The 18059-nt window shown below is 44.7% G+C and overlaps 2 protein-coding genes across 2 annotated transcripts in view; both read right to left on the reverse strand.

Annotated features, from left to right (window-relative positions):
- Positions 1-15576, reverse strand: part of CCDC3 (coiled-coil domain containing 3) — an 87827-nt gene extending 72251 nt beyond the window's left edge. The window contains exons 1-2 of the mRNA XM_052651260.1: positions 15203-15576; positions 11193-11367 (exon numbers count right to left, since the gene is read on the reverse strand). Of these exons, the coding sequence (XP_052507220.1) occupies positions 11193-11367; positions 15203-15576 (549 nt within the window). The remainder of the gene's footprint in view (positions 1-11192; positions 11368-15202) is intronic.
- Positions 15577-15822: 246 nt separating this feature from the next.
- Positions 15823-18059, reverse strand: part of LOC128058645 (ankyrin repeat domain-containing protein 26-like) — a 103155-nt gene continuing 100918 nt past the window's right edge. The window contains 1 exon segment of the mRNA XM_052651138.1: positions 15823-16062. Within this exon segment, the coding sequence (XP_052507098.1) occupies positions 15823-16062 (240 nt within the window).

Here is an 18059-nt window from a genome sequence, read left to right on the forward strand (position 1 = left end):
AAAATCAATAAAGCCTCATATTTATACCCATGGCTGATTCATGTCAATGTATGGCAAAAACCACTACAATATTGCAAAGTAATTAGCCTTCAATTTAAATAAATAATTTTTTTAAAAAAAACCTTACCTAAACTAAGAAGGAAAAGGAGAAAACTGAAATAAAAACAGAAACGAAAGTGACATTATAACAGGTACCTAAAAAGTAAAGAAGCATAATCATAAGGGACTATTGATGAACAATTACAAATTGGAAAACTTAGAAGAAATAGATAAATTTTGAGAAACATACAACGTGTTAAGACTAAAACAAAAAACAGAAAAACTCAACACACCAGTAACAACGAGATTCAAACAGTAATTTTAAAAACTCCCAAAAGCAAAAAGCCTAGGACCAACTGGATTCAAAGTTGAGTTCTGCCAATATTCAAACAAGAATTAACACCAGTGCTTCTTAAACTCTTCCAAAAAGTAAAATTAGAGGAAATACATCCAAACTCATTTAATGACAGCAGCCTCACCAGATATCATAGCTGGACAAAGACACCGCAAAAATAGGAAACTACAGACCAATACCTCAGATAAACACAGGTGTAAAACTCCTCAATAACACTAGCACACCGGACTCAAATATGTATCAGAAAGATTAAACACCATGACCAGTGGTGTTTCCAACTTCCCCTGGGAAGGAAAACTGGCTTAACGTACACAAATCAATGTAATATATAGCACATTCACAAAATGAAATATTTAAACCACATGATCATCTCAGTACACAGAAAAAAAACTTCACAAAATCCAACACCCATTCATGATAAAAACTGAATAAAATAAATATAAAAGAACTTCCTCAACACAATAAAGGCCATTTATGAAAAGCCCATGGCTAACATCATAATCAATGGGGAAAACTGAAGGCTTTCCCACTCATGCCAGTTCTACTAAACATAATACTGGAAGTACTGGCAAAAAAAGAAAAAAAAGACATAAAAGGCATTTAAATTGGAACAAAGGAAGGAAAACTATCTCTGTTTGCAGATGTCATGATTCTATATGTAGAAAACCCTGAAGACTACACACACACCCCACAAATTTAGAATACATGATCCAGTAAAGCTTCAGGATATAAATCAACATGACAAAAAAAACCCAAAAGCAGTTGTATTTGTTTACACCAACAACAATCTATCTGAAAAGGAAATGAGTAAACAATCCTATCGATGAGGGCACCTAAGAGAACAAAATACCTAGGAACAAATTTAACCAAGGAAGTAAACGATCTATGCACTGAAAACTTTATAAGATTGATGAGAAAGACAAAAATCAATAGGGAGCGGTCCCATATTTATGGACTGGAAGAACTAATATTGCTAAAAATGCCCATATTACCCACAGTGATCTAGATATTCAAAACAATGGCTATTAAATTTCAGTAGCATTTTTCACAGAAATGGAAAAAACAATTCAAACATTTGTGTGGAACTGCAAAAGATTCTGAAGAGCCAAAGCAATCTTTTTTTCTTTTTTTTTACCACCCATGTGTATTAACTTTATTTAGTGATAAAGAGGCCCAGAGAGTTCCGTGACTTGCACAAGAAAACAGAGCTAGCAGGTCATGGAACCAGGATGCAAAAGTGTTAGGTGCTTAACTAGGTTGTCCTTTTTTCCCCACCTCTTTCTTTTTACTTTTTTAAAGAAATTAATTTATTTTAATTGGAGGCTAATTACTTTACAATATTGTGGTGGTTTTTGCCACACATTGACATGAATCAGCCACGGGTGTACATGTGTCTCCCACCTCCCTCCCCATCCCATCCCTCTGGGTTGTCCAAGTGCACCAGCTTTGAGTGCCCTGTTTGATGCATCAAACCTGGACTGGTGATCTATTTCACATATGGTAATATACGTGTTTCAATGCTGTTCTCTCAAATCATCCCACTCTCGCCTTCTCCCACAGAGTCCAAAAGTCTGTTCTTTATATCTGTGTCTCTTTTGCTTTCTCACATATAGGGTCATCATTATCATCTTTCTAAATTCCATACATATGTGTTAATATACTGTATTGGTGTTTTTCTTTCTGACACTTCACTCTGTATAAATAGGCTCCAGTTTCATCCACCTCATTAGAACTGATTGAAGTGTGTTCTTCTTAATAGCTGAGTAATATTCTGTTGTGTATATGTATCACAGCTTTCTTATCCATTGGTCTGCTGATGGACATCTAGGTTGCTTCCATGTCCTAGCTATTGTAAACAGTGCTGTGATGAACACTGGGGTACATGTGTCTCTCAATTCTGGTTTCCTCGGTGTATATGATCAGCACTGGGATTGCTGGGTCATATTAACCAAAGCAATCTTAAAAAAAAAAAGAGCAAAGCTGGAGGCATCACTGTTCCTGATTTCAAGTTATAGTAAAAGGTATAGTAATTAAAACAGTATGGTACAGACCTAAAAACAAAGACCAGGGGAACAGAATCGAGAGCCCAGAAACAAATCCACACAGTTACAGTCAAATAATCTACAGTAAAATGCCAAGAACATAAAATGGGGAAGATTCATTTCTTTAACAAATTATGTCGGTAAAACTGGTTTCACATAAAGATAAATGAAATTTGACCCTTATTTCACTCTATATGGGGCTTCCCTGTTGGCTCAGACAGTAAAGAATCTGCTGTAATGCAGGGGACCCAGGTTTGATCCCTGGGTTGGGAAGATTCCCTGGAGAAGGGAATGGCTAACCATTTCATTATTCTTGCCTGGAGAATCCCTATGGACAGATAATCCTGGCGGGCTACAGTCCATGGGGTTCACAAAGAGTGGGACACGACTAAGTGACAAACACTTTCGCTTTCACACTTATACACAAACGAACTCAGTGTAAAGACTTACAGGTAAGACCTGAAACTAGGAAACAGGAAAAGAAATTGCCTCTTGATGCTGGTTTGAGCAATTACTTTCTAGATAGGACCCCAGAAGCAAAAACTGATAAATTGGATTACACCAAAATAAAAAGCCCCTGTGCAGCAAAGGAAACAACAAAAGGGCGACCTATTGCCTGGGAGAAAATGATTTGAAAACCATCCATCTGGTCCAAAATATACAAGGAAGTCTTACAAATAAATAGTAAAACCATCTGATGGTTTAAAAATAGGTGAAGGTTCTGAACAGACATACAAATGACCAGCTAATCGAGGACATGCCAACCAAAGCCACAGTGGGATATCACCTCATGCCTGTTACTCTGGCTGTGAGTGTGTTAGTCACCCAGGCATGTCTGACTCTGTGTGACCCCATGGACTGTAGCCGACCAGGCTCCTCTCTCCCCGTGGAATTCTCCAGGCAAGAATAATGGAGTGGGCAGCCGTTTCCCGCTCCAGGGGATCTTACCGACCCAGGGATTGAATCTGGGTATCCTACATCACAGGCAGATTCTTTACTGTCTTTAGCCACCAGGGAAGCCTGTTACTATGGCTACGGTCCAAAAAATGAAAGATAATGTGTTAGCAAGGATATGGAGAAAAGAGAACATTTGTACATCGTTGATGGAAATGGCAACTGGTCAGTCATTATGGGCAACAGTCCAAATGCAGGGTCCTCGGAATATTAAAAATAGAACTATCATCCAGAAAACCCTCTTCTGAGTATATAAGAAAATAACATCAGTATGTCAAGAAATCAGTACCATGTTCACTGAATCATTCATCACAATAGCCAAGACATGGAAACAACCTGTATCCATCAACAAATGAAGAAAAATGTGGCATATGTATTAATACATACAAAGGAATATTATTCAGCCACAGGAAAGAAGGAAATTCTGCCATTTGTGATAACACAGATTAACCTTGAGAACATCACAATCAGTGATACAAGTCAGGAAAAGACAAATACTATTTGGTTGCACTTATATGTAGAATTTTTCTTAAAACCCACACTGAGATAGCACCACACACTTATTAGAATATCCATTTTTTTTAAACTGACAATACCGAGTATTAATGAGAATGAAGAACAACTGGAAAACTCATACAAGGCTAATGCAAAATCAAAATGAGAAAGCCTGCATTTCAGTCTCTTCACCACTTACTAGCTGGATGATCTTGTGCAACCTACTTAACTGCCCTAAATCTCAGTTTCCTCATCTGTAAAACAGACATGCTGACACTTCCAGTGTTAACGTGCCTCACAGTGTTTCTGAGAAGTCTAACTGAAACGTAAATACTTCTAAAAATTGGGCCAACTACACAAAGATTATGACTTCCCTGGTGGCTCAGACGGTAAAGCATCTGCCTCTAATGCGGGAGACCCAGGTTCGATCCCTGGGTCAGGAAGATCCCCTGGAGAAGGAAATGGTAACCCACTCCAGTACTCTTGCCTGGAAAACCCCATGGACGGAGAAACCTGGTAGGCTACAGTCCATGGGGTTGCAAAGAGTTGGACACGACTGAGCGACTTCACTTTCACTTTCATACAAAGATTAAAGTCTCATCTTTAATTTTAAAAAATGCTTTAGCCATTAAAAACAAACTATAGACATATACCACAGACAAATCTCGTGTATTCTGCTATATAAAAGAAGACAAATTTAAAAATGAAAAGCAACATAATGATTCTATTCACATGACATTCTGGAAAATGCAAAACTAGTTGGAGAACCCTTTAGAAGTCCCCAGGATTTGAGGTTGGGGAAGGGTCTGACCACACAGTGGCAGCACAGGGCAGGGTTTCACCAGTGATGGAAGTTTTCTATATTGTGGCTGTAGTTGCAATTGTTCAACCATGTGTATCTGTCAAAACAACTGTATATGAAAAAGTGAATTTTACTGTGTGGAATTAAATATTAATTTAGAGAACAGAAATAGAGAAAGAAAGAGGGGCCCCTGCTTTCTAAGGCCTTGGAGCTCTTTGAATGAAAGAGAATTCGTTCAACAAATGCATGAGACACCACAAAAATACACCACATGTACAACAAGGAACAGAATAGATACTCCTGCACTCAAGCAGTCTAGTCTATTTGGGAAGACAGCATCTGATGAGTAGGAAAACAGGGACCAAGAGGCTGTGACCAGGATGGCTGCCATTAAAAAAAAAAAACCCTCCCTCAACAATTTTGTCCCTTCACCTGCAGCCTCAATGGTGTTCAACCCATACCTGAACACCCCGAAGGAGCTGCCCTCTCTCCTCCACGCCACAACCTAGATTCTGCTCTCTCCCTCTACTGAACTGTTCTCTCTGCCAGTGGAATAAGGTGCTTACACTTAGCCCTCCTCTTACCTGACTTCTCAAGAGCTCTTGGTTGTCAATCACTCATCCTTCTGCACACATTCTATGCTGTTCACTCTCCTGGTTTTTTCTCGGGCGTCTCTGCCTTTTCGCCAGTGTTAGCATTTCACAAGGCTCAGATCTACCTGAGGGCTTCGACTCTCACTCTACGTCCTCTCCCTTGGAAATCTCATCTGAATCCAGTTTCAGCTGACACCTGGTTATCACTTAGTCCCAAAGGCACATCCTCCACTCAGAGCTCTTCTCAAACCTCCAAACACAGATCCAACCACCTACTCAAGCTCTCACGTGGACAGCTCAAGGGCACCTCAACTCAACAAGTCCAACACTGGACTCAGGAATTCCCCTCCAAACCTGTCCTATTCCATTTATCCTGGCATGTGTCAGTTCCTGGTATGCAGTCAGCCAGGAACACAGGAGTCATCTCTGTCCCTCCCACATAGTTTACCAGCCAAACCCAAACCGCCATGACATCTACTGATTTTATCTCTCTCAAGTTTGCCTACATCGCTCCATCCCCTCTACCTTCACCCGAGCCCAACATCTAAGCTGGCTGCTTTCAACCACTGCCTCTTCTTACCATATCATCTGGATCCCCTCCAATATATTTCCCACTCCTGCCACTTTGGTTTTTTTTAAAATATGGATTTGCTCCCATCACCTGCTGCTTTTAAAACATCAGAGGTGTCCCATTACTGTTAGAACAAAGCCCAGTCCTCACCAGAAACTATCAATCCCCACATGGTCTGGCCCCACTTGGAGCTCTTGCCACATCCTTCTCACTCACTCCCTTTCCTCCAGCTACTGGGGATTTCTTTGATTATCTCAGAGGCACCATAGATCCTGCTACTACATGGCCTTTGCACAAATTCTTCACCTCTCTGGATTTCTCTCATTATCCCAATACTCCAACATTAACTAGGGTATCTCCTCTTCCATCAGATTTCAGCTCCAGTATAATTCAGCAGAAAAAGCTTTCTTTATCCCTAAGTCTCAGTCAGACTTCCTGATTATTTCCTTTCTTTCCCTTGAAGCATTTATTTCCATTTTAAATTCTAAAGTCATTAATGTGGTCTTTTGATTGTATTCACCACCAGCGCTAGGACTATAAACTTCGTGAGATCAGGGACTTTGTATTTTTCTCAACATTGAAACTCTGGAATCTAACACAGCAGCTGCCTCATGGCAGTCACTTAACAGTCACTTGCTAAAGACTGGACTCAACAATTCCACAAAATGAGATGTGTACTGATATAATGTCATACATGTCCACACTCCATGTAATATCTATGGACTGGAAACAGTGTAACTACCTGTCCACAGGGGACTTGATTAAATACACAGCAAGACATTAATACAATGGAATACGACACAGCTGTTTACACCAACTTACACGTCTAGATATAGCAACTTACATGTCTACTTACACGTACCCACTTGTGAACAAAGCAGGACACAACCACGTGTGCACACTGCAGTGCCACTGGTACCAAAAGTGTGTTAGTCACACAGTCGTGTCCGACTCTTTGTGACCCCATGGACTGAAGCCCACCAGGCTCCTCTGTCCATGGGATTCTCCAGGCAGGAATATAGGCGTGGGCTGCCATGCCCTTAAGGAAGACAGTGAATCTTGACTGAATTGTTTGTTGGGGGAGAATGCTCATTGGAAGCTTACAAGAAACTATTTACAGTGGTTATTCATTCGGAGGGTAGGTGGGAACTGGGTGGATGGGTGTCAGAGGTGGGAGAAAAAAACTCTGACTACCATTTTATACTTTCAGATTTGGGAATCCACATGAGCATGGTTTATAACTCAGTACATGAATTTTTAAGTGCTCTGTGACCAGAACCCAGTAAAGTCTATTGAATGAATTACAACACACATGAGAGCATCCCCATCATCTGTTCCCCTCTCCACCACCTACCCTGTCACCACTGCCCCCACCGCCACTGCCCTGGGAAGACACAGGAAGCTTTTTAAAAGCTGCATCTTTAAGTTTTAAAGCCATACTTTCCAACTATCCATTTATAGTCAAAAACCCCTCCATCACTCTTTACAACTGACAAAGTGCTTTCAAACCTATGATCTAATTGGGTCCTTAGGACAACCTGAGACAGTTTACATGTTTTGAAAGTGAAAGTCGCTCAGTGGTGTCCGACTCTTTGCGACCCCATAGACTATACAGTTCATGGAATTCTCCAGGCCAGGATACTGGAGAGGATAGCCTTTCCCATCTCCAGGGGATTTGCCAACCCAAGGATCGAACCCAGGTCTCCTGCACTGCAGGGGGATTCTTTACCAGTTGAGCCACAAGGGAAGCCCAAGAATACTGGAGTGGGTAGCCTATCCCTTCTCCAGCAGATCTTCCTGACCCAGGAATCAAACTGGGGTCTCCTGCATTGCAGGTAGATTTTTTTTACCAACTGAGCTATCAGGGAAGGAGAAAACTGAAGTTGTGGGAAATAAAGGGTTCTGCCTAAGGTCACGCCTCTGAAAATGGCACAGCCAATCCTGATTGCCTGATGAGGATGGTACCTCCCTCACCATCCTTCCCAACTCTAAAAAGGGAAAAAAGAAAGATAACAGGAGGTCTTCTACAGATTTTATGTCAGTCCCATGACACTCTAGGTCAGATTGATCTATGTGTGGGTCAGTCTGGGTTGCAGTCCTGGGGGACAAGACTTGCTGAGAGAGGAAAACAGCCAACTTTTGTTTTGATTGTTACACTCACCCAGCAGGGAAGAAAAAAGGAAAGGAAAATGTTCTTGGCTGGCGTGGAGAGAACCCTGCCAGAAAATGGGATGGATGCTCTAACTTGCCAAAGACATCCCCGGAGGCCCCATTAACACCATGATACTGAACCAGAGAGATGCTGAACACTTAGAAGTGCTGCTGATTCCCTGGCAACTTTTGAAAGCAAGCTTGTTTCCACTGACTGAAGCAAGGGTTGGGGGGAGGGGGGGATGTCTAAGGATGGAACTAGAGAATGGGAGGATTTGGCTGCTGAGGATGGAGTTGCAGGTTGTCCTGGATATGTATCACAAAAGTTTCCCTACATCCGATTTTCCTCTGGTTCCATTACTTAACCTCCAGACTGACCCTAGAGTCCCAGATTCATGCGACGCTGCAAGAGAATGAGAAGGAGATGCACCCTTCACGACCATGATCTAAACACACTGTTCGAGCTGACTGGGGACTTAGGGAAGAGCAGCAGCAACAGTGGAAATGATGAGAATTCATCAGTGTGACCCCGGAATTCATTGTTATCTAAGACACGGCGTGGGATACCGGGAAACTGTGCAATGTGCACCGTCTAGGGCCATTCATAATGGTCTCAGAACAAATGAAGGGTTCACATGTTCCCATCAGCAAGAGTCTAACTGGAATCAAAAGGTGACCCAAACAAGCTCCTCTGACCCTGTCTAAGATGGAAGACCCATCACCTTAGGAAAAACAGACTGTTTGTGTCATAACATGATTTATTTACCCTGCATAGGAGAGAAAGCAGGATACTCACCTTCACACAGAAAAAGTAGAGGACTTCGCTGGTGGCACAGTGGATAGGAATCCATCTGCCAAAGCAGGGACATTGGTTCGATCCCTGGTCCAGGAAGATTCCACAAGCTGCAGATCACCTAGGCCCGTGTGCCAGAACTAGTGAGCCCACAGCCCACAACTACTGAAGCCCATGTGTTCAGAGCCTGTGCTCTGCGACGAGGGAAGCTACTGCAGTAAGAAGCCTGTGCACGGCAGCAAAGAGGAGCCCTTGCTTGCCCTAACTAGAGAAAGCCCTCACGGCAACAAAGACCCAGCGCAACTAAACATAAGTTTTTGTTTTTTTTAAGGCAGATAATTTTTAGTTTTAGTTAGTTTTTTTTTTTTTTTTTCAAGAAAGGAGCAAGTAACTGTCCATAACTCTTCATCTAATTCTGACACCTTCAATTCACAACGATTTTAATCACTGCAGAGAAAGTAAAAATTTTTCAAGGAATATCATAAAATATAAATGCTAGCACCTTAGCTTATTTTAAACCTAAATGCTCAAATGAACTAGCTAATTTAACTCAGCTCTGATGTGGTACCTTTCAAAGTGGGCAGAAGAAGGAGCCAAGATGTGATACATACAAAGTCCATCAACACCTCAATTTGGCTCCGCAGCGGCTCAGCAACCTGGAACAATTAATTCTCTTTCCCCAAAAGCTTCTGACTCGGCGCAAACACACATACCCACCCTCTGTTATCTAAGAGACCAGGATGATGAAAGGGAAAAGGAATTCTCCCCAAGATCAACATCTGACTACCCAAAATAGGACTGCCTTCACATTAAAACAATTCTCCACAGTCCCATTGTTCTATTTTTTTCAAATGATGGAAAATCTAATTGCAGTGAAATGTTAATAGCTTCATTGTGTGACCACAGGGCTAATCAGTTATATATCTAAAGAGTTTGGGGCTCAGCTGTGAGGTATTTTTGGATCAACATCTGATCCCTTGACATCAATATACTATTACCAAGGATTTAGTACATGAAGCAAAAATCCCACAAAACGGAGAACCACAGGACCAAGACTAGAAAGACTTAATTTGAACATGCTACGGTCTGATCCAGGCTGAGGATACTCAGGCTTATACTTGGTGGGTCCAGTTCAATGTGGAGTGGGTGCTGGCACAGATTAAGAGTCGGGTAGGAAAAAGAAAAAAAAAGAGAGTGGGGCAGGGAAAGAAAGAAAGAAAAGGGGGAGGGAAAGAAAGGTGCTTAGATCCATGTGGGGAGTGAAATATATGACAAGCACTCAGAAAATTTTGGCACATCTTGAAGAGGGGTCAGGGTGTTGAGAACTGACAGTAGGGCAGGCCTAAGGAAGGAACCCTGGATAAAGCATGGAGAGGAAGAACTAACACTTTTCCGCAGTCGGATGCACTCGCCCGCGATGAGAACAGTTTCTGTGCAAAGAACGTGAAGAAAGCCTCCAGGTGCCATGGAGCCCTGGGCAGGAGGTTTGGAAGAACAAGACCACTCCCCTAGGCCAACCCACCAGACAAGAGAAAGACAGTGCCCCCACCAAGGGCACCACAGATGGGGGAAAGAAGGAAACCACCTAATACATGCACATTGGTTCACTGACCCACATCAGAACTGTCTCCTGCGGTCTGTCACGTGGCCCTATAAACATCTTGGTGGGAGGCTGGGAGCGATGGGCCACGGCCTCCCTGCTCCCCTGGCTCAGTTGCGACAATGCCACTGCTTGGAGAAAGCGACAGTCCTCGAAGTATCCCCACAACTCAGGCATCTGCCTCAGACTGAAAGATGCCTTTTCTATCTTCATGCCCAGAGTGATCCGGATCCTTCTGTTCCATGGGAACTAGATCCTGCCACTAAGGGTTTGAATGCTGCAACTGAAGATCCTGCCTGCTGCAAGGAAGACCGAAGATCCCACATGCCACAACTAAGACCCAGCAGGGCCAAGTAAGAACATACATAAGTATTTGAAATCAACAGCAGAAGTAATCATAACAGCTCCGTGTATTGAGTGCTTACTCTCAAACACCTCACTAAAGGCTTTACCTACTGACATTCCCTACATAGTTAAATCATGCCGCATCCGCCCTAAGATACAGATGTTACTATTGCCTCCAATTTATAGAAGAGGAAACTGAGGCACAGCATGCCAACCTTCAGCCCATCTTGTCCCCTCACTTTGTGAGGAACCTCATGCCACACAGTACAGCCTGAGGACTCCAGAGTTTATGAGCAGTGCTTGTTAACTTCTGGGAGGGCTGTGAAGAGGGTGAAAAATACTTCTTGATCTGGACTTTGGAAGAGGACTCTTGACCCCCTTGCTCACAATATTCATATGAGTCATAGCTATCTTATTATTTTGCTATAGCACAGGATACAGCCAATTCTTACCCTAGTGTCTTCTTGGACCTCCCAGTCACTGGAGAAAGTCGCCAGCTGCTGCCCTTGTGAACAGTTTGAAAACTGGAAAAGGCTAGAAAACATCCTTCTGTTCTCTTGAGTGTCTGGAAAGATGGCATCTTGGAAATTGACTCCATGAGGCAAGAGGTTATAGTTCTCATCCATCCTAATGGGAAAAAAGGAGGCAAGAGCTGTAGACTGGATACCCACGGGGTGTACCATTTTCAATCGAGAGTCAACAGAAGACTGTGACAGTGTTGCCGGTTATACAACATCTTTTTTTGTTTTTAAGTAGAGTTTAATTACAACGTTGTGCTAATTTCTGCTGTAAAGTGACTCAGTTATACATATACATATGTTTTTAAACATCTTTTCCATTATGGTTTATCCCAGGAGATTGGATATGCTTCCCTGTGCTAAGGTAGGACCCTGTTGTTTATTCCAAATGTAACAGTCTGCATCTGCTAACCCCAAACACCCAGTCCATCCTTCTCCCTCCCTCCATTCCCCCTGGCAACCACACGTTTATTCTCTGTATCCGTGAGTCTGTTTCTGTTTTGTAGATAGGTTCATTTGTGCCATATTTTAGATTCCACATATAAGTGATATAATATGGTATTTATTCTTTTCTTTGTGACTCACTCCACTTAGTATAATTATCTCTAGTTCCATCCATGTTGCTGCATATGGCATTATTTCTTTCTTGTTATGGCTGAGTAATATTCATATATACATACCACATTTTCTTTAATCATTCAACTATCAAGGGACATTTAGGCTGTTTCCATATCTTGGCTGTTGGGAATAGTGCTGCTATGAACATGGGGGTGCATGTATGTTCCTGAATTACAGTTTTGTCCGGGGATATGCTCAGGAGGGGGACTGCTGGATCATATGGTGGTCCCATGAATTTTCTGAGGATCCCCCATACTGTTTTCCATAGTGGCTACCCCAACTTACATTCCCACCAACAGTGTAGGAGGGCTCCCTTTTTTCCACACTCTCTCCAACATTTGCTGTTCGTTCTGTTTTTGATGTTAGCCATTCTGCCATAATAGGAGATGGTACCTGGCTGTAGCTTTGATTTGCATTTCTCTAAGAATTAGTGACGCTGAGTATGTTTTCATGTGTCTACCGGCCATCTGCATGTCTTCTTTGGAGAAATGTCTGCTAAGGTTTTCTGCCCACTTTTTGACTGGGTTGTTGTTGTTGAGTTGTATGGTCTGTATATTATATTTTAAGTTAAGCCCTGGTCTATTGCATCATTTGCAAATGTTTTCTCCCGTTCTTTAGGTTGTCTTCTTTTTATGGTTTTCTATGCTGTGCAGAAGCTTGTAAGTTTGATCAGGTCCCCTTCGTTCATATTTGGTTTTATTTCTATTACCTTGGGAGGCTGACCTAAGAAAACATAGGTCCAATTTATGTCAGAGAACATTTTGCCCATGCTCTCTTCTAGGAGTTTTATGGCGTCATGTCTTACGTTTAAGTCTTTAAACCATTGTGAGATATTTTTGTTCAGTGTGAGGGTATATCCTAACTTCACTGATTTACATGCAGCTTGCAATTACACATCTACATGGCTCGCATTGGAGGAGTCTCTCTCTCTGTTCTCTACCTCACTCTGCATGTGTCTATCCTTAAGTTTTTCAAAACATGTGAGTTGGGGGATGGCTGCGTGTGAATCTGAACATTTGTGTATCTCCCAAGCTGCCTTCCTTCTCCTAGTGGAGTGCTCCTTGTTTCCTGGGCAAAGGAAAGCCAATTGCAATGACCCAAGATTCAAGTCCTACCACTGCTACTTATCTCCTGTTTGACACACAACGAATTTCTTAAATTCTCTAAGCTTAAATGCACAATCTATTAAACGAGGATGACAACAGCATCCTTATTTTTTTAATGGTGGTGTAAGGAGTGCACTTTTTTAAAAGTAAGTATTTGGCACAGAGTAAGCACAGTATAAAACTTAACATTTTTATAGAACCCTGCATAAAGTACCTGTTGGCAAGACAGAGAAGTCAAGAGAAGGAAAAGAAGAGATGGAAGCTGCACTCCAGCCCAAAGTAGGCATTTGGGGGTGCACCAGGGAGTGTCCGCTGCCACTTTCTCCTGTGACACCAACCGAATCTGTTCTCCTCTCCGAGGGGCCCAGAATAACAGAGGAATGATGTGCATGTGGTTGTTAACACACATCAAGGCAACACAGCCCTGTGAAATAGAAATCTTGTCAGACTACCTTTTGACTCTATCTCTGCCCTAACATTTTATAAATATGCCAGAGAAAGAGGAAAGAGCTGGCTCACCACCAGAGAGCCAGCGGACAAAACTGTATTTCATTATAAAATCGGAAAAGAAAATAATGTCTTCTTAAGTACTCTGGCTCTTTTTACTTTGGAAAATAAAGTTTCATTGTTGAATAGTTTTAGAGCTGGTTTCCCTAAATAAAGACATGTAAAAATCTAAGAAGGTACTATCTCAGTCCTTGCCAGCTTTATTTAGAAACTGTACTTCTCCAGTATTTTTTTTTTTAATTCAACTTAATCTGGCTAAACCACCCAAGCGAACACAAAGCACGCCATGTATTCTAAACTTAGATATTCTGGCTTTAATATGGAAAACATGTGTTACTGCGAGCTTACGGACGCCCCTCTGTGGAACCTTCTGTCTTCTTTCTCAGTGATGTGAAATCTCAAGAGCTAAAAGTTAGTCTCCAGACCAAGGTCATGGCCATTCCAAATATCCTTAATGCTATGCCACATACTGGGAAGATGGGACTTATTGTCAATCACTATCCATTAGATTCCATTTTGAGGTTCCTCCCAGTTCCTGCTTCAGCCTCCTCCTCCAACAGGAGAGAACCAATGCATTAGGGTTCCACCTGCTGTTTTGTATGGCAAACTTCAGTTGAATGCATAACCTGAACCTTTATCTACATGCATTTCATCGTGAGCACACGACAAACTTTCATGGAACTTCACAAGATTCCAGGAGTCTCCCAGCAGACGGGGACTGGTCTAATTCACCTCTCTGTTCTTCAAAGCCCTGTGAGCACCTTCCCAATCCCTTAACGGCCCTGCCCCCAGGCCCTTCCTCTATCAACTTGGGCTATCTGGAAGAGCCTGGCCCTGAAGTCTGCTGGCAGCTGATGTGAGCTAATCCGAGTGGAACAGGAGGACAGCTGGGCTGCATTCCACGCGGCCCCATCTTGGCGGTCAGGCAGGTGTGCAGTGCTGAGCACCCACACGCTCATCTGACCTGCACCAGGTGTTCTGCAGCAGCTACTAGGCTCTAATCTCATCCAGCCTCGCTTGGCACGTTATGAAGGTGAGGCTCTTGACAAGGTCAGTAACTTGCTCAAAGTGACAGGAAGAACGCAGCCAGATTTCCAACAACCGTCTGATTCCAATGGTCTTTGGATTGGTTTTGACCACTGTCCATCCCAAACGACTCCCACCGCATCCACTTTAAAATATAGCTTTCCTCCTCTAAGGATTCCACCTCAATTAGGGTTCCACTTTCTTATTTCAAACTCCAGGAGATGCCATGGCCTGAACTCTTACCCACAGGCATCTCATCTGCACCACAGACCAACTTGCATGGAACTCAACCAGACAGGGCTCCTGTCCCATTGCCCTTCATGCTCCTCAGAGCGCTGTGACCAGGGCCTTCCTCCCCCATCACCCCCCGCATAAACCTCTGCTATTGGGAACAGGCTGTTTGTTGCTGGAAACCACCTTGAGCTTTGGCCTGAAACACTCTTCCCTGGTCAAGCACGGGAGCCATCCCTGTTTTTCCAACAGTCTCAGGCAGAGGCACCCAGGATCTCTGTAGACTCAACACGAGAAGCACCAAAGAGCAGAAAACGGGAAGGAGACCAGGGCAGCACTTAACATCGCCCGGACCGGATTCTGGAGGAGTTCCTGAGCCTGCTGGGGATAAAGGTACCTCTGCTGGCCATGCCAAGTGGCCGAAGGGATGGTATGGGCGGGAGGTGGCAGGCTCACCTGAGGAAGAAGAAATAGGAGTAACCCTGGACCACGGTGTGGGAGTGACAGGAGAAGTAGCCCAGGCCGGTGAGGTTGAGCCTGGAGCCCGCGGGCACCTCGAGCATGCTGCCCCACGCCTGGTCGCACAGCATCTCGATCTCAGCGGAGTAGAAGAGCCCCGCGTCGCTGGCCTCATACTGCCAGGGCAGGTAGTTGTACAGGCCGTGCACCTCCTCGTGCAGCGCCAGCACCTTGGCGTACACGATGATCTCGGCCAGCTCGGCTCGGCAGCCCTCGCTCAGGGGTCTCCACTCGGAGGGCAGCTGGCAGCCGCGGGCGGCCCCCAGCCCGCCGGCCAGGCAGAGCGCGGCGAACAGCAGCGGGCGCAGCATGCCGGCGGCTGGGGCGGGCGGCGGGAGCCGCCGGGTGGGCGCCGCGCCCCAGGCGCGCTACCCGGGGCGCATGGCCGGTGGGGGGAGGCCCGCGGCGGCAGCGAGAGCGTCGCGGAGCCCGAAGTGCCGGGCCCCACCAGCGGGCGGGGCAGCCCGGGGCGCTCGGCTCCGCGCTCCGCTGCGGAACTCAGCGTGCCGCTCCCTCCTCCGCCGGGATCCCCCTGCCGGGCCCCGCTTGGGAGGCTTTTAAAAGGGCACGGGGAGGGCCGGCCGCCGCCGCCTCCTGCCCCCCGTGGCTGGGGCGTGGGCGGCAGCGGGAGGGGCGGAGGCGGGAAGCCGTCCAGGGGCGCGCGGTGCTGGGGAGACAGCGCAGTCGGCGCTGGACCGGGAGCCCCCGGGCTCGGTGTTTGCGCCAGCTCGGAGGTCCGCGGCCGAAAAGTCAGTGTGGGGAGAGGCGGCCCAGTCCTCTTCCGGCGCCCTGCGCACCTACCAGGTGGAAGCTTTCAGGCACAAAGCGCGCTCCAGACATGGCCTTCTTAGAATGATTGCCGTCAATTGCTATGAGTACTCAGCGTACGTTTTTGTATTTTCTGAGTAGTTCATTTACACTCAAATGGCACAGAAATCTAACTTTACCGTCGCAGAGTTTACCTTGGAAATTCTGTGTGATCTAGAAAACTTTCCTGAATCTCTCTCTCCCTTTCCATCTCTTATGTTTTGATGATGCTCTTAGCAAAGCCTTCAACATCTGAAAAGCCAAAGCCACATTGCTTGGATTTTCCTACAGCTACATGGTCTCATGAGTGACCTCATTCCCACTTTCAGATTCTTTTCACGAGTCAATGAGTGACTCTGAAGAGACCTAAACTCCACAGTTAAATCTTTATTTCTAAACGAGGCAGTTCCTTTTATCTCCCAATTGCCTTAATTATTCTTCATGTAGTAAGAAAAAAAAGATTATTTGTAAGTATAAATATTTTATATAGTCAAAACATCATATATATGAAATAGCATGGATATAATATACATATCATCATACATATGTCATACATATTATATTTACAATAAGTTGATAAGCAAAACTGCTGTAAAATGGAAGGCTCTTTGTTCTGCAAGCAGCTTATTAACCAGGCTTTCTGCAAGTTTAAGTCTTAGAACTCAGCCAAAGTCTTCTCTGACTGAAAGGAGGAGTTCTTAGGGAATTCGGAAAGGAAACGTAAGGAGAAAAGTGGCGAGGGGGGAAGAGAGAAAATCCCAAGGCCTCACATCCCGTGACAACCAGATCTTCCTGTGATCCCCGTCTTCAGTCAGGACAATTAAATTCATGCATGCTTCTTGTGACAGGGCAGAAATCCAGCTGGCGTGAGGCAGGGACTCAGAGAAGAGGCCATGAGCAGCATGATCTCAGGGAACCAGAAGACCCTGGGAAGGCTTTGGGCTTGCCTTGAAGTGAAATGGCCAGGACTCCAGCCAGTGTGGCCCAGCTTCTGAGGGAATGAAGGCTAAAGATCCATAAGATCACACCAATCCAGAATCCAACTGGTGACTCAACAGACAGATGTGTGCTTAATCGGTCAGTCATGTCCTGCTCTTTGCGACCTCAGGGACTGTAGCCTCCCAGGTGCCTCTGTTCATGGGATTCTCCAGGCAAGAGTACTGGAGTGGGTTGCCATGCCCTCCTCCAGGGGATCTTCCCAACCCAGGGATCGAACCCAGATCTCCCACATTGCAGGCAGATTCTTTACCGTCTGAGCCACCAGGGAAGCGGTGACTCAATGGACCAGATTCTTCTTCCTACAAGATCATCTGTGTTGGAAGAGGAAAGAGGAAAGAGGTAAGAGTAAGAGCTCCTCACAGACAATAACTAACCTCTACAGAGCTGGAAGTCAGCCTGGAGCCTCAGTTAATTCTGTAGAAAACAGTTATATTGAGGGAAGCAAATGGACAGTAGTCCCACTGGTATATGACTCCTCCCGACAACCCCACCACCACCACTGGAGATGGTAGAGTTAAGCTTTTCCCACAGGGAGAAATGGCATTTGAGGACGGCATCAGACATCCTGCGTTAGGACTGCCCGCTTGCCTCTCCTTCAATATACGAGTTAAAACGTTTCATAACGTCTGAGTCCGTTCAGGGTGCTGTGGCAAAATACCACAGCCTGAGGGGCTTAAACAACAGACATTTATTTCCCACAGTGCTGGAGGCTGGAAGTCCGAGATCAGGGTGTCAGTGGGACTGGTTCCAGGCTAGTAAACAGCCCCTCTCCTCTGCGTCCCCCACGTGGCCTGTCTTCTTTATACATGTAGAGAGACAGAAATGTCTGGCCCTTCTAAGGACACCAGGCCTATCAGATTAGACCGCACTCATGTGACCTCATTTAACCTTAATCACTTCCGTAAAGGTGCTGTCTCCAAATACAATCTCACTGGGGGTTAAAACTTGAACCGAGGAATTCAGGGCAGGGAGGAGGGGATGTGAGCAA

Source organism: Budorcas taxicolor, chromosome 13 (assembly GCF_023091745.1).
Source record: "Budorcas taxicolor isolate Tak-1 chromosome 13, Takin1.1, whole genome shotgun sequence".
NCBI classification, from domain to species: domain Eukaryota; kingdom Metazoa; phylum Chordata; class Mammalia; order Artiodactyla; family Bovidae; genus Budorcas; species Budorcas taxicolor.